General features: G+C 40.8%; 1 protein-coding gene across 1 annotated transcript in view; it reads left to right on the top strand.

The window, feature by feature from the left end:
- LOC307026458 (uncharacterized protein) overlaps positions 1–27,176 on the top strand; it is a 50,489-nt gene that overhangs the window by 13,589 nt on the left and 9,724 nt on the right. The window contains 12 exon segments of the mRNA XM_079661847.1: positions 19,161–19,408; positions 19,507–19,674; positions 19,954–20,085; positions 23,136–23,210; positions 23,696–23,776; positions 23,926–24,067; positions 24,618–24,661; positions 24,843–25,022; positions 25,262–25,288; positions 25,541–25,603; positions 25,908–25,988; positions 26,191–26,241. Coding sequence (XP_079517973.1) covers positions 19,161–19,408; positions 19,507–19,674; positions 19,954–20,085; positions 23,136–23,210; positions 23,696–23,776; positions 23,926–24,067; positions 24,618–24,661; positions 24,843–25,022; positions 25,262–25,288; positions 25,541–25,603; positions 25,908–25,988; positions 26,191–26,241 — 1,292 coding nt within the window.

The following is a 27,176-nucleotide window of genomic DNA, read 5'->3' as shown; positions in this document are numbered from 1 at the left end:
TAGCTTTTACTCCATTTGTTTCACATTTGCTGTAAAAAGGTCAAACGGCCGAAGTGAAGAGAAGAGAACTCCGAGCGTCTCTGATACACGCGTTAACGATGTTCTCTGTGGAGAAACAGTCTGAATAATGCAGATACAATCATGTTTGAAGCTACTAACCTTGACGTTAAAACCAGTGCTGGTGTTTCCATCACGCGGCGCAGCACATGGAGCAGAGACCTTGGCTAATTTTTTACGTGTGTTTTACAAACCAAAACCCTTTATTTCTCCTCTTCGAATTAACATTTGAATGTGGTAGAAGTTAAAGCAAAGATGAACATGTGGTTTAGTCATCCGTTCAAAATCTTTTACAAGGTGAGTAAAAGCTGGCAGATCGAAGTGTTTACCCATGCCGAGTGTTTCTAAATGCCTTTAATAAGGGTTGTTAATATTTTACCACCTCTCTTTCGTGCATATCTCTGTAATTGAGTCTTAGTTTCTATTGATTTGCACCCAAAGTGCTTTCTCTTTTCTCTCCTTCTACTTTCGCCTTGCTTGTCAAATTCAGGCCAAGTTCAACTCACACACTCAGCACAGTCTGAATCCTGCAGATTTTACATTTGCATCCTTTCTCATAACCCCAGACGACTGAAAAAAATCACCCCATGTCCAACTGCTTTGGCAAGAAATATTCAGCAACTCTGTAAATGACATATTCAATAAATGTCATTCTTCTTCCATATGAGGATTCCTAAGAAAAGCCTTCGTTTTGACCACGATACTGAAAAGAGACAAGAGGAATTTGAAGTTGAAGAAGACAAGCCAACGAGCTTGACCTGGCTTTGGCCTGACTCTGATGCTAACAGCTGCTGAGTGTTCCCAGTTGCTGTACAACACCGGGGTCAAGGATCAGGGTCATTGATTTTGACCTAATTCTACAACTAATTAATGCATGTAAAGACAGCTGGTATGCAAGAGGACTTTTCCATGATTTACTCAGAGGTTTGATGGAGCATTGCGTTTTACAGTTGTAATCCGCACCATTCTGGCAGTACATTTGGGGGAAAGGAGTAATTGCTACAGGGTTTTTTTCACCGTACTCCTCAGGAGATCACTTGGCAGTCGAGTAGCATAAAAGCAACAGTATACTATCAGACTTAAATGCTCCATCTGGGAAGCAGCTTGAAGCTTTTCCTTTATTTACTCCAAGAAATGTTTGCCCTTGGTTCTTGAAATGCAAAGTAGGTCTTTGGCCCCAAGATGTTTTTTTCCTGGAAAACCCACCTGTGTTTACCACCAGCAAATATTTGTGAAGTAGCCATAAACGGACTTTTTGTGCACCCTTAAAACATTTTATTGTGGAGAAGTTTAACCAATATATGGGCTAGCACACTATATACCATTCAGTCATTTAAGGGTGCTAGTTTTGTTGAAATTGAAGCAATAACCAAATTGAAATATTCAGTTTGGTAGAGATCTCTCTTAAGAATGCTCTATGAAAATAGTGCATATATTTCTGCAGTATAAACATCATTTTGAACTTGAACGAGCACTATATAATCTCAAGTCATTTATCATACTCTCATCTGGGTCAGACTCTTTAAACAGTGACCGTCAACCGGCGCCGTGAAAGTGTCCGCACTTTACTCAATGAAAGCATAAACTGGCCGAGGGCCCTCTGCTGTGACTGTTGTGAATAACTCCCACTGCAGAGCTAAAGCAGATGGTATCACTCCCCCCCCCCCCCCCCCCTCCTTTTATAGGAACAGTTTGGATAAGCTACACAAGTATCTCCTGATGAATACAAACATGCCAAACCTGACAGCAAAGCCTTGGCATTCATCTGTGGAAAGTAAGGAAAGGGGATCTTAAGGGACTCCTCTATGGCTGGAGGAGTTGATGTGGATGAAGATGAAGAGGTCACAGGGTGATGTTCAGATGCAGATGTTTATCTTTCACTCGCACCTTAGCACATTTGCTGCGGTGAGAGCTTTTCTGGTTTGTTCTGACTCAGCTTTTTTCAATGTTTTCTCTCCTCTGAGAGCAGCCATGATGATCCATAGCCATGTGAAAAGGCCCCAGTTGATAAAGTGTGAACGAATCTTTAAACATTCCTCTTTTGCTTCTGACCTTCTCACATTATCACCTTTGCCCATTCTGTTCTTTTCTCTTGCACTCTATTGCTCATTCAACTTCACTTGATAAATCACCAATTCATCTTCTCGCCACCTTTTTCACAAAAGACGCCTTGCTACTTAATTCCCTCCAGAAGTTATGCGTTGAAGTCTGGACACGGTGGCGGCAAGCTGCCAAAACCATTTTTTTCAGTCAGCCCATTATTCTTCTGACACTTTGGTCAGAGTGCAGTTTCTACAGCTGGTTAAACACAGCTTGGGGTTAGCCGAACAACGTGCCGTTTACACGAAGCCGCATGACTTCTGACCTCTGTGGACGTCCGCTTTTACCAACAGCTTGTAACTGCTTTAATTAACTTGAAGGCGGGTTAAAGGAGACTCGCTTCAAAAACAATATTAGGCATCACTTACAGTGTATATATATATATTAACAGATCCAAATGGTGATATGTGAATGCTACCTGTGAGTTTAAATACCCAGACTCTCATCATCGTCTCATTTGTTTCCTTAGGAATCTCTTTCCTCTCCGATACTCTCTAGAAAGACGTGGTTCTGTTCTATTTGGTCCTCTCGTGTTATTTATAATATCGTGAAGAATTCCTACCCAGCAGTTTTCTGTGAGCTGCATAAAGTCTCATCCAACTGTTGAAGATTTTGAGGTTTTCTTCAACAAGCAAACCCCAAATTTGGCATGACACTTTTTGTGAACGTTAGATTGTTCATAGCCTTTTTGTTTTTGGCTCTTGTTTAATAAGACCAATATGTGTTTGGCTCTGCTTTTGGAAACATACCCAATGTGGGGGCTAGAACATGGTGGATTTATATTGATGCAGATATCCTTTTTCGACAGGCAGTGAAGAATGCAGTTTTTTAGCAAAAACACTCACCTCCAAAACTGATGTTGTGCTTAAAAGTGACCAGAGGGGCTTTAAGTTTAAACACATTTAGAAAAAAAAACTGCAAATATTCCACTCTACAAAGGTAATAGTGTTCGGTTGCCAAGTTGGTGCCCCATATGTAGATGGAAGATAAGAATTCAAAGGAGCAGCGAGTGTGTGTTTGTCTATGTATATAGTGTGTGTGTGTGTGTGTGTGTGTGTGTGTGTGTGTGTGTGTGTGTGTGTGTGTGTGTGTGTGTGTGTGTGTGTGTGTGTGTGTGTGTGTGTGTGTGCGCGTGTGTGTGTGTGTGTGTGTGTGTGTGTGTGTGTGTGTGTGTGTGTGTGTGTGTGTGTGTGTGTGTGTGTGTGTGTGTGTGTGTGTGTGTGTTTTATGGTTAGACAGACAGGAGTAATACTTGGCTCCACCGACCTAACCGTCTGAGATATTTGGCCTTTGGTTCTCTGCAGCCTTGAAGTCCCAGCTTGTACGGACACAGAAAGAAAAGACCCTTATCAGTGACCCAAGTCCGGTCCATTTCGGCTTATATGGGCACAATCAAGAGCTTTGGTCCAGACTCACGGCAAAACAACTTCATATCTGCAGGAAAAGCTTGAATTCCTTTATTACTCAGTGAAAAGATTTCCAGTAGTGTGTGTTGTGTTATCTTGTGGCCCGGTTTGAAAAAGTTTAAATGTAAGACTGAGAAAAACTACATTTCGCCCTGGGGATTAATAAAGGGTCATCTTCTTCTTATACGTAACATGAAATGCACGCTATGCATCGAATACATTCTAAATTGTCAGCCCATTCATGTTTAGAAATAAAACGGTTTAAAATAGTTTACCATCATGGACAAAGCACTTCAAGCTTATCCTGTCCTGACCCCCCCCCCTCTCCTGCTGGATGCTACACTTCCACTGTTGTCATTAGGAAGTCATTAAATGCTCGTCTTCCTCGGTCTGTTGGAGTCGCACTGAGACCTTTGACCTCTGACCTACAGCAGCGCTGCCATTAAAGGCCAGTGTAGCGTCAGCCTGCTGTTTTTCCAAGACATGTTCAGAGATTCCAGTGTTCGAAGTGACCTACACAGGAGCTGACGCTAATAGAAGCAGTATGTAATTAAATAGTACAAAAGATAACAAAAGACTTGAGTAAATGCCACACAATACTGACATGCTGTGATACAAACAAGTTGCATACCTTTTCAAATGTATCTAAGATTACTCACAGATTTGAAAGGACACAAACAAAAGGATGGGGTTACTCCCCTGTGGCTCTCCAACAAAAAGGCAACCAGAAGCGGAAAGCTAACTCACAAGATCCTTCTAACCAGGGAAAGCAGACATGTCTACCACTAGAGGCCACTCTTACCTCATTCACACCAACGGTGTTTCAGGGCCGGTTCGGAACTGGAGCTTGAAAAGCACCGGGTTTTCCTGTTCACACCGCCGCAGAGCAGCCTCTTAGCTCCGGAATCCGGTTCGTTTCAAGCACCAACAAATTGTCCGGCCAGAGCAAAGCACCACATACGTCACGCTTACGTCGAGGCGGGGGCAGGGGCAGGTTACGTCATGACGCAAACAATGACGCAATTATGCAGCGCCAGTCGGACTCTGGGCAGTGTGAAAAGAGCCGGAGCTAAACCGAAGAACCGGTTCTGAACCTGAAAAGCTCTAGCACGGACCTTGAACCGGAGTTGCGTTGGTGTGAATGAGGTATAAGTAATAACAAGGAGATAGAAAAGTGTGTTTATTAAAGTGGATGCGTGTGTCAGTTGTAGGGAAGGGAAAATCACGGCTGCTTTTGGGAATTAACAACAAAAGATTTACAGTTCAATTCTGAAATCGACTTAGATTAGAATTGTTTATTCTAAGTGTATATATATATACTGCACACCATCTGACAACTGTTTGCATTTGCACCAAACTGCAAGCAATCAAAGAGCAGATTTCCTCTGCATTCATTATGGTACATGAAATGGACAGTAGTCTGAGAGACCACCGGCTGAGAAGAAGTTGCTCCGCTCACTGAGAAACGGTCAGCCCTGCTTCCCAACATGGACTTTGGATGAAACACAAGAATGCGCTCTGCTTACCGCTCAGCCCCCTTTACCCGGTCCAGACCTCACTTTACCTGTCACCCATAATGCTCCCGTTGTGTGTGTGTGTGTGTGTGTGTGTGTGTGTGTGTGTGTGTGTGTGTGTGTGTGTGTGTGTGTGTGTGTGTGTGTGTGTGTGTGTGTGTGTGTGTGTGTGTGTGTGTGTGTGTGTGTGTGTGTGTGTGTGTGTGTGTGTGTGTGTGTGTGTGTGTGTGTGTGTGTGTGTGTGTGTGTGTGTGTGTGTGTGTGTGTGTGTGTGTGTGTCTGGTACAGTGTCATGGAGCTCTAGAATTTAAAAGCTGCATTAAGCAAGAGTTCTATGTAGTCAACTCAGTGTTGCAGCTTCAAACTTCTATGGTCTCTTTTCGTTAATTATCCACATACAAACTAACATTTTGGTAAACGTTTGGCCTCTAGAATATCCTTATCCAAGCCACTGACTATTTCCTTAAAAAATTTCTTTCCTATCTGATTCTATACAAAGACCAGGTTCTGTTGCATTTGGTCCTCTTGTATTGTGAAAAAAGTCTTCACCAGCAGTTTTGTGTTAGCTGCATAAAGGCTCATCCAATTGTTGAAGATTTCTTGTCAATGTCAGGTTATTGGATAAGCAAAGCCCTCTGGCATTACACATTTTTGGAACTTAAGACTGCTGGTATCTGTTATTACCTTTTCAAATCAGAACAAAATGTTTTAAGCTGTACTTAAAATGTTGCTTGCATGATCTGTTTTCTGAAAGTTGGAGGAAACCATATTTAATGCAAGGCCATAACATGGCGGAGATAAATTCATACAGACGTTCATTTTGACCTGCACAGTATAGCTTAGAACGTATATGCTCTCTCTGTGTCCCCTTGTAATCTACCATTTTGGTATTGGGTTTAGCCACTGGCAAAAAATCCTTTGGCACAACAAATTAAACAATGGAGCCTCAAGAGGAACATTCTAAGCACTCTTTCCAAGCTAGACTCTTAAAACGATGCTTGAAATCCCACCAATCATTAAGAGGAAAAGACAAGTCCAACTTTGTGACAAATGACTTCTTAATCCTGTTGAAGCAAAGCAGTAAAGCTTTCATGCTTTGGCCATGAGATTACTCAACAGTGGGAGTTGCCGTCAAAATGCTATTCTGCATCTGCTATAGTCTTGATTAGGGGTGCACCGAATGGGAAATTCTTGGCCGAAACCGATACCGAAAATAGGAAACAGTTGGCCGAAAACCGAATGCCGAAAGGCCGAAAATGATTAATAGAAATATATATATATATATATATATATATATATATATATATATATATAATGTAAAACATTTTTACCAATGTTGTTCAGCTGCCTGATTATGGAAAAATAAATGATTATGGCAAAACTTAACTTAAATAATAATCACTATTATGGGTCCATAAAACATTTATTCAGCACTTTTGAATGCATACAGTACATTAATTCCAAGTCAAGTGCATTTTCTTTTCTCTGTAGGATAACTACATCAAAGTGCATTCAGAACAAAGCCAAGGTGCTTTAAAACTGCATAAACATCTAGGTCAGTAGGCCTACAACAAAATAGTGTAAATAAAGACTGTAACAGCCAGGCCTTCAACAACAACAAATGCACCTATAAGTGCATGCATACAAATGTGCACACTGGATAAATCCACATGAACGTAACTATTTACAAATGAAATTACAATTGAATTTCAAGAATCTGTAAATAAGGCTGTCTGTCCTCATAAGCAAAGTAGTAAACATTGTATAAAGATACATAAAGTGAAAACTGGATACAAAATCCACAATCAATTACAAATTAAATTACAATTTCAAGAATCTGCAAATAAGGTGGTCTGTCCTCATGAGCAATGTAAACAACATTGTATCATTTAGATACCGAAAGTACAATATATTGAACACTGTGCTGCTGTCATTTCCCCCTAATGATAACCTGAGATGGTGAATTATAACTCACAATGAACATTGTTCAGGAAAGTGGGTATAGAGTAGACATGTAGAACTAGATAAGCTTATGATAAGCCAGCCTTGTCTACTTATTAAGGAAAAGTGGGAGTTTCTTTTTAATGAACAGTAGCTTCTCTGCTTTATCAGCCATAAGTCTGTTCCTCTTCTCATCAAGCACATGAGAGGCAGCGCTGAACAGTCTCTCGCTGTCAGTGCTTGTAATTTGATCTTACTCTGCATATTTGTCCGGGTGTTTTGATTTCAAGTGGTGGAGTAATCCCGAAGTGGTGAAAGTCTTTGCAGTTACACCCCCTCGAGAAATGTCAGCTGAACACGTTTTACAAATCGCAATCCGCGCCTCTTTCTCTGATATTTTTAAATATCTCCAAGCGGCAGACATGTTGGCTGTGAGCCAGCCGCGAGCATGGTCGCGCGCCGTGCTTGTTGCCGCGTTTTGATTACGTCATCACAACAACACGTTAGCTTACCAACGTAACCCTGTTCTCTGACATTTGGTGAAAAGCCGAAAGGGCCTTTTTAAACATTTTCGGCCGATAATTTTCGGCGGTCGAATATTCGGTGCATCCCTAGTCTTGATATTGTTATTGATCTTCATGGGTGACACTGAGGTATCTCCAGGTCATATAGGAAATATAATCCTCACTTGGGATCCCTTCATCATTTATGGACGTGCCAAGTACTTAAGATCTGTTTAAAGTCAACTCCTGCTTATGTGATTGCTTGTATTATTTTTCTTTAAAAAACAACAGCTGCAGCACTCTTTTTGAAGGCGTCACTATTAATTAAGTTAAGATCTTGGCAACTTTTAATTGGAAGTTTAGCCGCTAAAACTACCGTATCGTAGCTTGGCTCATACATTTTGAGCTTCATCTTTAGGAGCAGCTTCGTCGTCACCATGACAACAGTGAAGCAGGTGCATACAACTGTTGTAGTTACTGGAAAATATCTTAAACTACCTCTTTTGGCCCCAACGTCATCCCAACCTGCAATTGACTCAATGTTGGAGGTCCAATAAGTCATTTGAGTGGACAGAACACTGCGGACTGGACGGTTCTCAACTGCGCCTAACATTCTGTCTGTGAATATCACAAGCTAAATCGATGAAAAGACCCATAATCTGCGCATGATGCATCTCATCTCCTCACATCTGGGAGTTGTCTTTTTGTGGTTTCAATTCTCCAGCTGGCACCAATAAGATGAGACGGCACACACTACCTCATGTTGCTGCGGCGGGTACAGCGAGTCATTTCTTGGAGCAGAAATTGGCAGATTGGAGCTGGATATAAGACACTTGTTCACAAAGAGGTGTGTCTGTGTTGCTCCCACTTCATCTCAAAGCAGAATCTCACAAACTGCAAGGGAAATATTCTGGCTGTAACAAGTGTATGGGCAAGAAAAAACAAAGCTTTGTAATTGGACAATTGCAATAAAACATGTTTGGAAACTGTCAGCAAAGCATTGTTTTAGTCTCGCAACGTAACCATAGAGATTTGCATTACTTAGTCTGTGACCACAGCTCTCCTTGTATTATTTATACTGGTTTGGCTACTGTGGAATTTCCCCAAAAGTAATAAAAGTTTCGGACTCGTTTCCCTTTGCCCTAGGAGGTAATTGGGTTTTGTCTTTGCTTGCTATTTTTTCTTCCCATATAACTAATGACTGAATAATCAGACCCCTAGCCCAATGCTGAGTCCTCTTCTCTGGGGTTAACCGGGGACATGAGCAGAGTTTAGTTGAGTCAGTGTTGGCGCTTTGTAGAGCGGCATTACTGAGCCAGCAGCATAATGCGTCAGGGGAAACTAATTGGTTATGAAATCCTGCAGATAGAATTTAGATTTGATCGGTGGTGATGTTGTTGGTAACACAGACAACATTATCTCCCTCCGGACAGTAACACTTTCACATTTCTGTGGTTCAGCAGCAGCATTCTGGACTACTTTGTTTATATAACCAACCAACAAGAATGAATGTGAAGCACACCTACTCAGCATCCTCTGATTAATGCGTCCTGCAACAACGGAAACTCGCTCTTGCAAAACCTAATTTTAAACGACCATTTTCAAAGTTCCCAAATGTGGTGATCTCATAACCTATTTGCAGGAAATACCCCAAAAACTCCCCCACGGCCATTTTGCTGGAGACTGATTGGCTCCTTAAATGAGTCCTGCATGTTTGTATAACTGCCATAAGCAAGGTCAAACACAATCTGTTGATAGCTTAGAAAGGGAACAGAGGGGTGGAGAGAAATTCAACCAAATATGAATTAAATGACCTGTGGAATATATGCCTGGCTGTGTCCCAGCTGTGAGGATGGCGAAGTTTGAAACTGCTCATTCATACTCCCGTAAACCATCTGGTTCATTTCATAAGCATTTTGAAATTGAATTTGCTGTAAAAGCTGTTTCCATTTAATGGGATAATCAGATGTTTGGTGTTGACATTCTGCTGCAAGGCTCTTAGCGCCTGAACTCATGTTGGCTTTATTGAGAAACATGTCCTTCTATTCTATGCTGAAACCACCTGTTTGCACTCCAAAAGACCACGTGTATTCAGCATTGTACTTTTTTATACAAATTCTGATCTCATCCTTTTTTAGGATGAGAGCTACTTTCAAAAAATAAAGCAAGTCGTGAGCTACTTTTACTCCTCTTTTTTGTTTTTTTTGCAGTGTATATATTTAGCACATTTTAACATTATTATATGCTACCTTTAACCTTTGTGTGCTGTTTGGGTCTGTGAGACCCGTTTTCAGTGTTTACTAAAATAAAATGTATGCAATTTAATTATTTTAACCTGCTTTATTTGGTGGTGGACGTCACATCCTCTAGGGGGGTCCGGGGGCATGCACCCCCAGGAAGATTTTTTTTAAATGTTGAAGTTAAATGCATCAATCTGGTGCACTTTGAGCTAGGGCTGCTCAATTAATTGTATTTTAATCGCAATTACGATTTTGGCTAGCAATGGTTATGAAAACAACATAATCGAAATAAAACGATTTTTATTTTTTTTAAATAGGTTTTTCAGTTGAATTATACTTAAAGTTCAGGGTAATCAACTGTTAAAAACATACCTTTCAAATTATTATTTGTTTATTATGTTTTCAAAGTAAATGGTTAATCGTTTTTAATAATCGTGATATCAATTATTGACCCAAATAATCGAGATTATGATTTTTGCCATAATCGAGCAGCCCTACTTTGAGCACAACATGAATTTATGGATACAGCTCTCAACACTCAGATGAAAGGGAGCTGTATACTTTTCAATAATCCAAACATCTTTAGAATATGATCACAACAAATCATTTAAACTTGTTTATTCTTATCTTATGTTACCTAGTTAGCATTCTTTCTTTTTATTTATGCATACTAATCCCTCCCCTTTTCAACTTTTTACCGTCCTATAGTACACATTGGAATGATTTCTTACTTTATTTTTTACAACTTTATTAAATAGATAAAGGTTTGCTCTTTCTCTTGCTCTCGCTCTCTCGCTCTCTCTCTCTCTTTCTCTCGCTCCACATTGTTTTTCTTCCCGACTGCAACGCTGTTGTGTGTGTCTGTGAGAGCGTTTCACATGTGTGTATGACAGATTTTTTACCAGTGGCGAGCCTCTCTCTGAGGGCCTAAGATATTCTACAAAATAATATTTAAAAACATTAAAACAAATTATATTTTTCTTTATATATATTTTTTAAATATGTTTTTAGTAATATTTGTCATTAGTTTTACCAAAAATAACTTGATTAAATTGTATTTAAAATAACATTTCCAAAGAAATAAATCCTTTGAATCTGCCTATTCAGTTTCTGTTTGAATGTGATGGGTTAAATGAAAGAAGCTCGTCTCTGCGAGGTGAAGACAGGAGCTGTTGGACGTCCAGCTATAACTTCACAGAGGGCCCAGCTATAGTAACTGAACGAGAGAGTAATGTCAAATGACAGTACAATTGACCAATCATATCTTCTCTCTAAATGGGTGGGATTTATTATTGCGGACTTTATGACAAGTTCCGCCCGCTGTGAAACATTTCTTGTTTCCATAGCAACAACAACTGTCAACAGCGTAAACTCACCTTCAAAATAAAAGCATGCCAAATTACACTTAAGACATACACTGCAACGAAAGTAACAAACACAATGCAATATCCTTTTCAATTTCAAAGAACACAAATTGGGTTATTTACAGGTGTTGTTTTGTGTGGTAGAGGGTCGCTTTCATTTATGTTTTTTGCACCCCAGGCGGGCCGTTGTTTTGATATTCCACCAGTGTGAAAAAAAATAAAAATGTTAAAAAAAGTATTTTTTTATTTTGTATTTCACGACCCACCTATCACATCTCTGCGCCCCACCAGTGGGGCGCGCCCCACACTTTGAGAAACGCTGCATTAAGTGAACTTTTTTCTCGGAACAAGCCTCTTTTATGCTTCTGCTACCATACCATATATACAGTCTATGTGCTGTACATACAAAATCTGCTCCAGGTTACTTCCCTCTTTGGAAACCCCCCACTCATGTTAGCTCCACATATCTATTTGCATTTCTGAGCATATGAAGGGCTCCTTTGTAACGGTGCTTCCCAAATACTACATGTGTATTTCTAGGCTGTATTTATAGTGATATGTTGCTGCCCTAACTGCTGATTCAGGCCACACAGACACGCCTCAAAACCTTGACACATAAAACGATTAACAACACTGTCTGGAAGTAATGCATCTGGCCTTTTCTCCTGCAAATCTAACCCTCCCTTCCTCCTCACTAACTCAAAAGGAGAGACTCAAAAGGAAAAAACAGCAAAAACTAATTAAAAAAACATGTCCTGCTCACAGATGAAAATTAAAATCAATCCTTAAGTGAATATTAAAGGAGAACCATGTTGTTGACTTCAGAAATAGAAAATACCCCACTTGTTGAAACTTGCTATGCTTTATAGGTTAGTGTTATTGTAGAATACATAATTCATTGGTATATGTGTTGGCTGTGATGAGGGCACATTTGAGGTATTTTGTATTTACTTGTATCCCTCGGTTCTCTTGGTTAAGGTTTCTAATTCTATGAATGAGACCGTATTGTGTTATTGTATGTCTTGCATTAAAAGAGAAATGCTGACTTTCTCATTCCTCTTCATCACAACACTCTTCCTTTTTGCATTGTGAAGCCGCCCCTTTAAAACCCGAGGATAGATGTTCCCATACAAATCATCCTTATTGCATCTTCACAGTATTGGGCCCATGTGTTGCTGATATGCTTCAGTTGCTTCAGTAAGGTGCTTGCAACATCATGGAATCTGTTGTTGCCATTAAAAAGCAATAAAAGGGTGCAATATCAGCCACAAACTGTCTGTTTTGGATCTTAAAAGCTGCATCAAATTGAACAAATCTGGTAGCTTACTGACTTGAACACACTATTTATGCAATAGTTTCTTTCTGTGGTAGGAACACAGGCCTCTTTATGAGCATCACATTCCTAACATACAGGAGGCACATATGCAGGTGCTACCTCTTTCCTAAGATATATGATTCTTTCTTTTTTTCTCCTTCTAATAAGTCCCATAATACAGTTAACACACACACACACACACACACACACACACACACACACACACACACACACACACACACACACACACACACACACACACACCTTTTTTTCCCCATTTATAAGACTATAAATAAAGACATTGGGACACGTATATTATTCATGGGAGAAAATGTGGTTTACTTCCCTTTCTGCTTTTTTTAATGCATAATGAAAATATACTCTGCCACACTAACTGATTTACAAATTCATGGTGTTCACAAAGATTATATAAATATACATTTCAAGGGTGGAAATGTAAATCGCTAGCATTAGCAGTATAATCTTGCCCTCTTAGGATATACAGGAGATTTCTTTTCATGGCTAAAAACATACTTACAATGTATTACATTATCTTAATAATAATATTTTGCTTTCCTAACAAAGTGTCCTAAAGTCAATAAACACATTACTGCAACGGTGCTACGCTAACACAGTCGAGATACATCTCTACCAGTAGACATAATGGAAGAAAGCCTTTTGTTTCTGACATCCCACTGAACACACATGTCTGAGTCTCTGCTCACATTGAGAGCGCTAACACTTCTCCGCTCTTCTTAATGACTGCACGCTCTTTGCTCTTTAGCTCGACACTAACAGAGCAGCTTTGTGTTAACGGGAGGCCTCTAACCTCACCTGGTGTCACACACACACACACACACACACACACACACACACACACACACACACACACACACACACACACACACACACTCACTTGTGTACGCTCTCGAGTTAAACACACACACTGTGTGGTCTCAATCATTTACCTCCAGCTTCCTGCGTTTCACTGCAACACATGGCTGACATCACCTCAGTGCTGTCAATCAAACACCAGGAGCCTCTGAAGGAAAGGATGTGAGGACGCTTGTTTTGTCTACTTGAGGAAACATTTTGAAAGAGTTCATCCCTATTTGCAAAACAGGGCAGAATAGAAAGGAAATTCCTTTTTTAAGTGATTATTTATCCAAAGGGGTTATTTATTTAAATGTACTCTAACACTGATCTGACAGGAACATCTGGTTGTCTGCTGTAAGCCTCTTTAAAACCCCACAGGTGTGAAGTGACTGGTGTGTTGCATTCAATCTTACCAAACTACAGGCGTGGCATTTTATGTTTAAACCTTTTAAAGCAAAAACAATCATGCTTAACTATTGCAATACTCATTTCCCAAATGACATATGTCTATGATTCAGCGATATCAAAGCAGCAGTTTGTTTTAATCAAATGTAATTATTTGTAGGCTTGTTGTTTTTGCCAAGTTTTGTTTCCTGTCATGCAAATGTTAGCTGCAGCTTTCCTTGCTGTTGCATTCAGGGACAGTCGGACATGTATATTATAAAAGCCATACATATAGAGCACGCAACAGGAGATTGACGTGGGCTCAATCGTACATTTCACAGACTTTTTGAAAACGACCACTCAGGGTAAAGTATGTTTAATGTTGCAGCTTTCCCCCTGTGGCATTCAGGGTCACTCCATTTTCTCAAACAAACTCCAGATAATTGTAGTAGAATCGGGTCCACGCAATGTCAGGAGTTTTCCTTTCACACATGTATCATTCAACAGGACTGAAACACATACTTCAAATGCTCTTTTTGTATTCTCCCATTAAGCGCCTTCTGATAATGTCTAAATGGTTTCAAGATTGCAGTGCATGTGTGAAAGGGGCTGGCAAGAAGTAACCGTTTTATGCAAGAAATTCATTGTTTCCATTATATTGCCATCTTGTTTTAATATTCTCTCCATAGTTCATTAAAACAATCTCTTATTCACAGATGTTAAAACAGGATAACATGGCATTTCGAAGGGTTAACATGATGACGGTGTGTGTGTGTGTGTGTGTGTGTGTGTGTGTGTGTGTGTGTGTGTGTGTGTGTGTGTGTGTGTGTGTGTGTGTGTGTGTGTGTGTGTGTGTGTGTGTGTGTGTGTGTGTGTGTGTGTGTGTGTGTGTGTGTGTGTGTGTGTGTGTGTGTGTGTGTGTGTGTGTGTGAGAGAGAGAGAGATGTGGCGTGACCACAGCCGCAGAGTGTAACCCTGAGGGTTTGCAGCTCTTAAACCTGGATAAAGTTTATGAGCTGTTGGTTCTGCATTGTTGGCTGAAACAGAGTTTTCTGTACGGCACATGCTGTAATGTGTCGTTATGGATGATTGATGTTTGATACGCTTCCCTTTACTCAGCCTCTCTTTAGGTTTAACAGTTCATTACGAACTCCAGGCCTCACTGACAGTGTCCTTCTTCACAGCATTATTATGACCTTTTTTCTGATTAGGCCTTAATACTGAATCTTTGCATGTCCAAGTAAAAAGCACCCTATAGCCCAAAACTGTAACTGTTATATGGAATACAGCATAGCCAAAGCTGCACCCCCATGCTCCCTGTAATGTGTCGTAGATTTGGAAAACTCCTGCAGATTATATCAGTCAAGCTGAGCTTAAAATCAGCTGTTCCATTGCAAATGCAGTTTCAGCAAAAGTGCACATTCTGCAGTGGGTGTACGAGAGGACGCTGTCCATCTGTTGAGCAAGGTGTGCGTGTATTATTCACGTGTGTGGGCTCCATTTACCTCCCCAAGTAAGAATATGATAGTGGTGCACAAAGAGTGTTGCACAAACAAAGCATTTTCCCTATCGGAGTGCTGTGGTGTTGGTTTCATCAGTTTTCACTCCAGTAGTACTACATTTGTTCTTGTGGCAGTTAGATTTTTTTTTTTTTAAATCATCCAATTTCAGTTCCAGTTAAAGATTGAATGAATGTGCTGTGTATCATTTAGCTTTGTGTTTACCACCCACAATATCATATCCACATATTTAGAGAAAGAGTGATGCAGATATTCACTAAGTAAAGGTACCAGCTTGGGGTTCATTAGAGTTCCATCCATACATACAGATGTTGTGCCTTCAGTCATTTTTGTTAACAAAGTGAGAGGCCGTAAATGGAAATCTGATTTACTTTGAAGTGCTGCTGAGCATGGAACTGCACTTTGGGCTATGTCAAACAGGCAGTCTGCATTTTGCCATAACAATGTGTCACACAGGGACATTCAGTCAGAGGCTCCCCAAACACACTGAGCCATTAAAGAAACAGCTCTGCAGTGTGTGATGTTCATTCAGAGAGGAAACAGACACACACACACACACACACACACACACACACACACACACACACACACACACACACACACACACACACACACACACACACACACACACACACACAATTAAGCTATTAGTCAAATGTTCTTATGGTGGAATGCTGCAGTTTGTAGAAACAGGAAAACACAGTCATCCATCATTAGTGTAGTAATTAACATTTTAGCTTCAAACCAGACTTTTTTTTATTTATTATTTCCTCATAAAAATGTCTTCATGAGTTTTTGTAACTTTCTTTTGTTTGACATTGAAAGAAGTCAGTTGTCTTTCATCATCGGAAACTAGCATCTTACTTTGCATTGGTCAATTATTCTCTGAAATATCCCAATACATAAAATAAACAGAAATTCAAAATATTCTCCCTTGAAGTCACATATGAGATGAAACCCGTTGTCACTGAGTTGAACTAATCTCCATGTTTCTTAATGGCCAACGCATCGCGCTCTTCCCAGGAAAAGGGAGTTCCTCCTTCACTAAAGCCTAGAGTTATTCCTCAGTGACTCATAGACTTGATCACTTGGCATCGTCTTCACATCCTTCATACACCTTGAAGTTATTACCGTGTGAGCTTCAGGACTGTTTCACTCTATTCCTCTGCTCTCCTATCTCTCTCCCTGCTCCAGTGCAGGTGGCCCTCAGACTCAGCCAAGCCTGATTTCACTGAGCAGTCACACCCTCACACAAATTACTCACAAGTTTCTCACAGCTCTCACACTGGGATGTTTTACATTTCCACTGCTCTGCATTCATCATTCACAGTATTCTTAACATGCGACAATGCATTCGGCCACATTTCTTTGAACAGGATTAGCTTTTTTCCTCCCAGATGCATGACGCCGCATGTTTCGCAGCAGCCATCGAGTGAAATGTCTTCTTTGTTTTAGACTTTCACTGCTTTCATTTTTTCATCAATCATCGATCCAGCCACATTTCCACAACACGATCAGATGATTGTTGTGTCGTTGTCATGACGCGAAGACGAGCACTGATTTTGCGAAGCTCTCGAGGTTCCCTGCTAACTTGAGAACTTGAGAGTGTATCTTAGTTGCCATGGCGATGTGTCCAGCTGTTATTCTCTGACCCAGAGGAGGAACATCTGCAATGAAGTCACTTTCGGGCACAGGCGGAGGGAAGTGACAGGCTGAGCTGTGGGAATGTTTGGCAGGGCTTTCCCTCTGACAACACAGAAAGTATAGCGTCTAGAGGACAGGCAGACAGGGAACCATCAATGTCTGATTCAGATATTCTCTGGATTCAGAAATGGGTCAAAGAGTATTTGGAAAATATTTCTTACTGCTTTCTTTAGCTGAGATGTCACTGTATCCTCTTGATTAAATCAGTGCCTGGTGGTCTATTACATTCCTCTTAAGAGAGCAATACAAACTCAATGCTTTTGCTGAAACCTGCGGAACTTCCTTGGAGTTGTTTTTTTTACCTCCAGTATTTATGACTTTTATAGTATGTCTTTTTAATCACAATCACTTCCCGATTTTTGCTTTACTTATTTGTAAATCAGGCCACACTGAACCTGGAAAACATGAAGAAATCAGTTCCACATTTTTGCTAAAGACCGTCCGCTGCTTATGGTGCATTTGGGCACACCACCTGACTGTTAACAGGGTTGCAGATTGAGCCTAGTTTTATTTTATGTTTTGCAATTGTGAGGGTTTGTCTAGCCACATAATGGCCTCCTATATGTTAATAATAATTCAGTTCATATGTATCATTGATTTCAAACAACCGTTTGTGAAGTGAAAGTACTTTATTAGAGAAGCTGTAACAATATGTTGATTCCAACACAGGAGAGACTGGATCTTTCTCTGCAATTAGCTGGAAAAAATATGCCAAAAACAAATATGAGCAATGTTTTCGAAGCATATCAGTACTGACAATTTTGTGAGTTCAGCTTCAGTGGTGTTTACACAGCAGGGAAGTATAGGTTGCACTTCTTTGTTTTATTTAATTGCCACATTCTGTAGGGGTTTCAATCCAATTAATGCACAGGGAAAAGAGTGTGCCTCTCTTCCGCTCGGGAGCCTGACTGACCACACACACACACACACACACACACACACACACACACACACACACACACACACACACACACACACACACACACACACACACACACACACACACACACACACACACACACAGACACACACACACAGACACACACACACACACAAACACACACACACACACACACACACACACACAGACTGCACTGTTAGCCTAATTTACAGGAGCTGCCACTGCGCAGCACGTGTGTATTAGTCTAACCTAATGCCTTCCAGATGCCCAGCCTCTGCACCCTGCTGCCCACTCGCTCTGAAAGAACACACAATTGTTCCTGGGGTCTTCCTGCTAAAGAGAACCAGGTGTATATGGAACTGTGTGTGTGCAAGAGTGCATGTGTGTGTGCTTTCCTGGCGTGTGCCAGACAAAAGGGCAAGAGGAGAATTAGATGTAGGTTGGCATCCAGTGTCTGTCTGAGAGAAGCTTGGAACGCATGCTGTCTGGCAGGCTGTGTATGTGCATGTGTGTGTAACCTTGTGTGCATGCATGACAGACAGACGGGGAGAAGGTGTGTGTGCACTGAGCCGTGCTTACAGTATTGTTGAGATGACATGGATGGAAGCTTCAGACAGATGGAAGCCCCTTCTCACCCTCTTGGCAAGCTTTATGGGGTGTATCTGATGAGTTGTCATAAAGACTAAAGCAAGGATATCCTAGAACTCAAGAGGGTTTCAAGGAACGGCTGTTATTGTGAACAGAAACTGAGGCATACCAGAATGCCATTTTATAAAAGGATTGTAAACATAAATGTCCAGCTTTATAGAGATCCCAATGTACGGAAAGAGATTCATTAGTAAAACTATACAAATGTCTTTGTTTTGAAGATATGTCAAATACACTAGAAGCTGGGGACTTCTAAACAAGAATGTTTGAGAATGAATAGCAGAGATAATAATATAATTGTTAAAGATCACAAAACACATATATAACATGTTAAGTGTAATAACTTTTCCTTTAAGTCTAGTAGGAAATGAAAAGATGATTCACCTCCCACACTGTCTGCTGAGGAATGCTTTAATTTCTATGATAACAGACCAGTCCTCTGACCCAGAGCTGGATTAACCCAGCGGGGGGGCGCAGGGAGGAAGATTATCTGTAGGTCGACCATGGGCTCTCTATAGGAGAGTATACCTGTCACCTTCGAGTATCCATTAAACACATCACACACTTCATTTTGTATTGTCTAACCACAGATACCAACTAGAGCGGCCCAAAGATTTGCTTTGGATCAAATTAGGTTTTGGCAACTGTCTCCGTCCCCCTAATGATTGTAACGTCTGTTTCCTTCAGATCGTGGTTCTCCGGGAGCGTTGGACCTGACGGAGTTGATCGGCGTCCCCCTGCCTCCCTCTGTCTCCTTCGTCACGGGCTTTGAGGGTTACCCCGCCTACAGCTTCGGCCCCGACGCCAACGTGGGCCGCCTCACCAAGTCCTTCATCCCCGACCCCTTCTACTACGACTTCGCCTTCACAGTCACCGCTAAACCCACCACACGGCAAGGGGGGATGCTGTTCGCCATCACAGACGCCTACCAAAAAGTACATCATTCGGACACTCTCCTAAGTCTACTTTTCTCCTACATGTAAATAAAGAGCAACTCACTTTTTCCACATCTCTTGATTTTTTTTTTTTATAGATTGTACACTTGGGTATCGCGTTGTCGGAGGTGGAGGATGGGTCCCAGAGAGTCGTACTGTACTACACGGACCCCGGAACAAGGGGGACAAAGGAAGCGGCTTCCTTCAAAATGGGAGACATGACGGGACGATGGGCGAGGTTTTCCCTCACCGTACAGGGGGCAGAGGTCAGTGCGTGGTCTACTTCATGGGTAAAGATGCAATGTGGGGGCATTTTGACATCAGTAAGATCTGCTGATTCCTGCACTAACAACAGTAGAGATAATGCGTGCAATCGGCTGGGTTACACTGCTTGCAGCCTTAACATAAACAACCCCATTTTGAACTTTTAACCACCACTCTTTGTTTAAAGATTTAATAGTCATAGTCTTAAGGCAAAAACAGGTACCAAAAGTGAGCGCTTTTGACTGGTTCACTGACTTTGTGCGTGTGCTCTTGTGACTCAGGTGCGTCTCTACATGGACTGTGAGGAGTATCATCGAGTGGCCTTCAGCAGGAGCCCCCGGCCTCTCACCTTTGAGCCCAGCTCGGGGATGTTCATCGGGAACGCTGGGGGGACGGGTCTGCAGAAGTTTGTGGTGAGTCCGGATGATCTGTTGTGTGTCTCTGAATCTGACACACATTTCCCTGCTCTCGATGTCAGTGAGTGGTGATTGTGATTGATTGTCGGATCCATTGCCAGTGGTCTGAAACTAAACGTGGCGTTTGGGCGGTCGCCTATTTTACAGTTGAGACATGAACACAATAGGCTTTCCTGGCCGCTTGACGACCACCACGGGAACAGAGGAATGAATGGCAGCATATGAGAGCTCATAAATGCAAGCTGGATGTGATTTGCATTTCTGGAACATCGCCGATCTCTCATCTGAGTCTGTCATCTTGAATAACTTACAAAGTGTCAGTGCCTATGCCACATGCTTAATTAAAAATAATCAAACACTACCGAGGATGCAAAGGGTGGGGGTCCCAATCCTATGTATTTCTTAAAAAATACCCCTGTGTGGTCATTATGGGCATGTGTGAAAGAGAATTGTTGAGCATGCAGATTGAGAAGAAGAGGTAGTAATTATGCTATACTGTGTTCTGCTCTCCGTGCTCTTGTAAAAAAAAAATAAACCTCTAAATGCTGCAGCACTTTCCTTCCAATCACAGAGCTGTGTTTGTCCCAGTGTAACAGGGGGGATGATGAGGAGAACATAGTTTAGTGGTAAGGGAAAAGCTCTATGCTAAGGATACACAAGGAGAAATTATATTTATCTGAGCCATTAAAAAAGCTTTCAGAGTTTTCAATATTATCAAGATGTAAAAATCTGAAATGTTTCCATAAAAAGTTTTAAACACATCTTGCCAAAAATCTTTTTTTTGAATAAATCACTTTTTATGCTGCCCTGGGAAATTTGTCCTCGTCTTCTTGGTCTTTTGTTTCCAGGACAGAGGAAAGAAGTTCTTATTGCTTTTTTCCACTCATTAAGAATTTATTAGAGAAATCCGAGGAGAGTTTTAAAGAAATCCAAAGAGCCAGGAAAGGAGAAATGATATGTATTCTGATTTGATGGGGTCTCACAGGGGAGTCCAATATTCTGTTCACATTCAGTCTTGACCTAAAGAGGGAAAGTGACCACTAGACTTTATAGACTTGATATTGTGTCTTTGTGTGTTGACGGGAACACTGCACTGATAATAAGGACAACAGGAAGTTATTACTCCCTAGTGTTGTGATTCAATTTAGTATAGTTCTAATTAACTTGTTATTTCATCCATTGAGCCTTTGACATTTTGACAAGCCTTGAGGGAAGGAAATCTTTTTCAGTTGCATCTTTACTAAAATACATCCAATATAAAGCCTACTGCGCGACAGCAGGCAGGTTCTTTTTCATTTGGAAAGAGCCAGGCTAGTCTTTTCCTTTCTTTATGCCCAGCTAAGATAAACCTCCCAGGTGCACGTACAAGGGAAAGCATGAAAAGGTTCTTTTATTATGCAGAAAAACTTTATTATCAAACCGGCGCTAGCATCAAAGTCTAGCTTCACATTTAGCATAGAGATGTGAAATTGATTTGTATCGATTTTGAGAAGAAAGCATTACAGTTGTATCCACTTTCTGCCACATGGGAGAGCTTTCAAGGCTTTCTCCCAGAAATCTATTTAGAATCAGCAACAAAACCACTTGGTTAGGTTAATTTAAAAAATCATGGTTTGAGTTCAAATAGACCCTTATCATTTGTATTTAATCTGAACATTTGGACCTACAGCAACCCCTTACGAGATAATGCTTTGATCAAGTTGACCTGCAGCTGTTCTATCTCCTCTCAATAAGCTCCATCTCTTTCACTACTCCCTCCTTCTCTATTCACACAGTCCTCCCCTCTCAGACAAAGAAGTCCGTAGTGACTCTCTGCTTCCAGCTGTTCAGTGTTTGACCTGGCAGCTTCTTGGAAAGCAACAACAGTAGCTCTCTGCAGAAACACACTCACACCTTTCCTTAGTTTCACTGCTGGGTGTTGGAAAGGGTTTGTGTGTTGCTGGAACCATCTTTACATGTTGTGTGAAATAGAAAAAGTGTGTGTGCAAATACTTTTCTAAGTCTCCCCTGAGCTACCGAGTGTACTGTACAACCTAACACGTTGACAATGCACAGAAAAAGGAACCATAGATCTGACTGCATTCATGTTTGTGTGTCTGTTTTTTGAACATGTAGACACTTACAGTAGAGGAGCATGTGTGGAAGCAGTGTTCTGTTTTATACAGTACTCTTATTTGTGCAAGTCTTCCAGCATGCAACTTGAAATGCATCCATCACACAGCCTGCCTTCAAGTGTTTGGATTTATTTCACTTAGTTGCCTTTCAGATCAGTACCAAAAACTGACGTTAAATTCACACCCACTTGCATGGCACCTGCTTTGTTTAATGCAGATGTGTTGTTTACTGCACAAACAGATGTTTCTAATTGAGTTGCTTTCTTTCTCTTCCTCTCTCTTTCTCACTACTTCACCAGCATTACATTTCATCGGGCCGTGCCTCACTCCATGAGAAACAGGCGTTTGTCCTCTGGCTCCAATTCAGTATCAATAAACTTGACTGAAATTGCCTTTAGCAAGTTTTTACTGATCTAATAAAGCGCCTCTCACACCTAAAGAACCATTTGCACACTAAATAATGGAAAAGCAAGCGTTCCTACTTTCCTTAATGTGGTCCCTTTGTTCATTGCCTTACAACAAATACACCCACGCGTGCAGGTTAATGGGATTCAAAGTCTTTGTAATAACTAGTCAGAATAGTGACAGCCAGAATCGAGCTGGCAGACTTTCCATGGTTCCGCTGGTACATTTGATAGAAATATAATCAAATATATTTTAATGACCTATAGCTGTTACATTTCAAGCCTTTTGTTTGACTTCTTAAACAAAAAAAGCTGTTGTTAAAAGCCATGATCAAATGTGTCCACTACAACGAAGTAAATGTGTTTTGAGATCTGTTTAATTTCCAGATGTTGGTGTGTGTTACACTCTGATAATGTGTGGGATAACGAGGAAGAGGGATAGATCAACTGAAACGCCGACAGACAGAGGCATGCTGCTTTGTGTGAAATGTTATTAAGATTTAATTAAATGTAATGACATTTACTGCAGGGCTCCATCCAGCAGCTGGTGCTGAAGTCAGATCCCACGGCCCCAGATGACCAGTGTGAGGAGGACGATCCCTATGTGAGTGTGCACACACACGCACGCACACATTCTCAACATGTCGCTATTCCTCCCTCTACTGGTGAACTATATGCACAACAGTTTGTATGCATATACTTCTGTGTAGTAAGGTCACTTGTATGCTATGGAGTTACATTTTTAAATACTTTGCTTTCGACAATTTGGCGCAGAATCATCCTGTTACAACATCACATTTGCATGAAATAAATAAATCGATAAATTAATAAAACATGTATTTAATGCACCTTTCAATCCGATTCATGCTGTTCCAAATGCTTCTCAGATGAAGGATGAGCTGAATTTAAGACCCAAAAAGTGTGGACTGTAAAAAACAAATGTTGCTTTTTCTTTTTCTAAGTGTCTTGCATTGTTATGAGAAAAATCAACAATTTTTTTTAATTAAAAGTTGAGCTGTATGCAGTCTAATTAAAGTCATGAGAGAAACTGGGAAACAAAGGATGTTGTTTTTTTAATTTTCTCCATAGGCCTCTGGGTATGGGAGCGGTGACGATGCTTATGACGACTTGGAGGGAAGAGACGAAGTGAAGAAGATTGTGAACACCATGGTGTGTGTTTCTTTTATGAGCTTCTTTACTATTGAATCTTAAGAGTAGACATTGCATCCTGGTACATCTTGTAGCATGTGTCTGCAACACTCCACATAAAAAATAAAAACATGCAGAGCCCTACTTGAACTCTTCTTTTCTCTTCCCAGCCCCTCCCAGAGCTGGACCCCTCCTACAGCGCCCCTGTCCAAGCGCCCCCCACAGAGATGTCCCGAGCCTTCGTAGATGATGATGATGATGAAGACATAGAGGAGACTTCTGGACAGGAAGTGGAGAAGACCACAGTAATAGGTATAACAATTACCTTTGTATTTGATGTTGTTTACAACAAAGTATAATTACTAATATATTAATAATTAATAATATACTGATATAGAAGGAGTGCTATTCAATGTAACAATAGTGTATATACTGGTGTGAGACTAGATATTGTCTCAGATCTTGGAGAATGTAACATGGCATGAGTGTTGTCTTTTCCTGTTTTTTAAATGCTGCATTACAATGTCATGCCATTATTCTAAACTTGTTAATCAATCATTATATATTCTCTACTGATTATTATACAATAATAAGGGTTTTGATCAAACATAATCCTATATTTAAATATCTCCATATCACCCAGCCCAACATGGAAGTAATGCTGAAATTCTCTGGTGGTGTAATTCCCAAATTATCCAGAAGATGTTGCTAAAGCCTCATAAAAACGTTCTCTGTTTTCTCTTATCTGTCCTTTGACCTGCACTAAATATACTCCAGTATCCATACTACCATACCATTAGGTATGCCCGAAAGTAAGCAGATTTTATTTGTGTATGTCCTCACTTTTTGTCTTTGTTTACAGTAAACCCATCTCCAACAGTTACTCCAGCCTCCATACGTGAAACTGTAAGTTCATTTTCTTAGAGTTAATTGGATGACTATGATGTAAAGCACATTACATTTTGAAGATTTGATGCAATACATGTATCTGTGTGGTTGTGAATTCAAAAATGTGAACTATATGATGACTTGTTATATTCCAGTGAGCTAATCAATCATTTAATGACTCTGTTTATTCATCATCCAGTCCCTGCAGGTGTCTTCAGGGCAGAAAGGAGAGCAAGGTGAGCCAGGTCCATCTGGGCCCCCTGGCCCTCCAGGAACAGCCTCAGGAGGGGGCGAGGGAGGGGAACCGGGACCCCGGGGGCCACAGGGACCAGTGGGGCCCTCAGGCAAACCAGGGGCTTCTGGGAAAGATGGACAGGCTGTGAGTTCATCTGTTTGTTTGGATGCTTTATTTCCAATATTACATTTATTTGTTGCTGTTTATTACATGTATAGAGGTGTAGAGTGTATAAGGCTATGTTTTCTTTTTAAATTATTCCTATTAACTCTTCAGCTGCTGCTCTTATATTTTCTTTCTATTTACAGAACATTCAAGCATTATTTAGAAAATTCTGTTAAGATAAATGATTGATTGGTGTTATACTTTTGTCTTTTCTCCAGGGAAGCAAAGGTGAAACTGGTGCCCAAGTAAGTACAATCTTTATTTGTCGATGTATAGTTTCAATATTTAGGTATCTCTTGGTGAACCTCTCATGGTGCAGAAATGCACCAATTTTCATTTGAAGATTACTACTAACATTTAAAGACTAAGGCGACAATAAATGAGTGTCACAGATAGATTAAGTTATCTATCTGTGACCCCATTATGATGTCACTGTCTGTCATGGGGGGATATCTCATGAAGCATTGAGCACAGCTGTACCTGTCTTTTTTTCCCAGGGAGCCACTGGGGTTCCAGGATTCCCAGGACTGCAGGGCGACTCTGGTCCTATTGGAGAGAAGGTAAAGAATGCTCCTGTTTTAAATGGATAGTTTGGTTTATTGAAGTTGAGCTGTATGAGGTACGTATCCATAGTATCAGCGTTATGAACAGTAGATACAGTGCCAGAAAGGAGCTATTACTGTTTCTGCCATTAAGTCTAATGCAGCAGCTAAATGGATTTTATTTAGAATAAATCATATATTTCAGTTCTCTACCTTGCAGCTGCTGAAAAAAAGGTGTTTTGTATCTTGCAGAAAGCCATTGTTTTGTCACTAGTGAATCACTGAATGTAGGATATAAAAACCCCTCTGCTGTCTCCTTCAGGGTGATCCTGGTCTGGGACGCCCAGGTCCTCCGGGCCCACCTGGACCTGCAGGTCCAACCAGCAAGTCTTCCATGTTCCTGGTAGGTTATTAAAAAACACATTTTTACCTTCTGTTAATCCTTAAACAATCTGGTGAACTGCAGTTGTTAACGGCAGTTGATTCAGAAATGAATATCAAGGAGGCTAATTGTATAGAAGTCTATGAGAAAGTGATTGTACAACTTATTTAAAGAAGCCCAGGAAACCTCCTCCTAATGAGTGATGATGTTGTGTGATCACCAGGAGGGGTCAGGAGGGTTAGAAGACTTTGACAGTGATGCAGAGATTATGAGGGTAAGTTAACTTTGTTTTTGCTCTCTTTGTTTGGTGCGTCTAATAAATAAGCTTTATTTTTATTTTTCTTAATTAATTATAACAGCATGTGTATATTGGGAAACCTTATAAATATGGCTAGGTGCATTATAAAATAATTTGGTTAAGACTGATTTGATGTGCTGCGAATAGCTTTTAATATATAATTGACTGAGTACCGTAATTTTCAGACTATAAGGCGCACCTGAATATAAGCCGCAGCAGCTAAATTGAATGATGTGTACATATATAAGCCGCACTGGACTATAAGCCGCAGGTGTTTTAATGTTTAATTACCATATGTAAGGGTTCGTGCACAGAGGGGATTGTCGGGAAAGAGATGGCTGTTTGAGGAAGCTCCCATTTATTAACATTTTAACAAATAAGTTGCATATTTGCATAACGTATTCAAGTGTTACCATTCAGTGCAATAGTAGCTACAGAACATGTGCTGTGCTGTGTAAACTGTACTGTATCACATAGCGTTTCAGACACACAAACTTTTCAACTTTCAAACTTAAACGGTGCGCTCCCAGCGCACGTACCGGCAGTGATCTACAGCAGTGGTTTTCAACCAGTGGTACGGGGACAAACTGTCTCGCTCTCGTAATGTCTGTCTGTCTTGCTCTCGTTCTGTCTCTCGTACCACTCTCGGTTCCACTTTTACTTTTGCGCGCTACCTGTCTCACTCTTTTCCGGCCTCCAGCTTTTCCTGCTGGAGCCCGCCGCTTAAAAGGTGGGGGGCGCGGACCGGCCATAGAGCCCATAGAGTTAAAGGTGGTGGACTGTAACCTGTAAATTCCTTAGATTTAGGAGGTCCCCTAGTGGCCGTTAGCTGTAAAAATCCATAGATTAGCCGCACCGTTATATAAGCCGCAGCGTCGAAAAATTGGAAAAAAGGCGCGGCTTATAGTCTG

Source organism: Notothenia rossii (assembly GCF_949606895.1).
Source record: "Notothenia rossii genome assembly, chromosome: 12".
Classification (NCBI taxonomy): Eukaryota; Metazoa; Chordata; class Actinopteri; order Perciformes; family Nototheniidae; genus Notothenia; species Notothenia rossii.
Note: the sequence above shows the minus strand (reverse complement) of the source record. Positions and strands in the feature narration are given on the sequence as shown.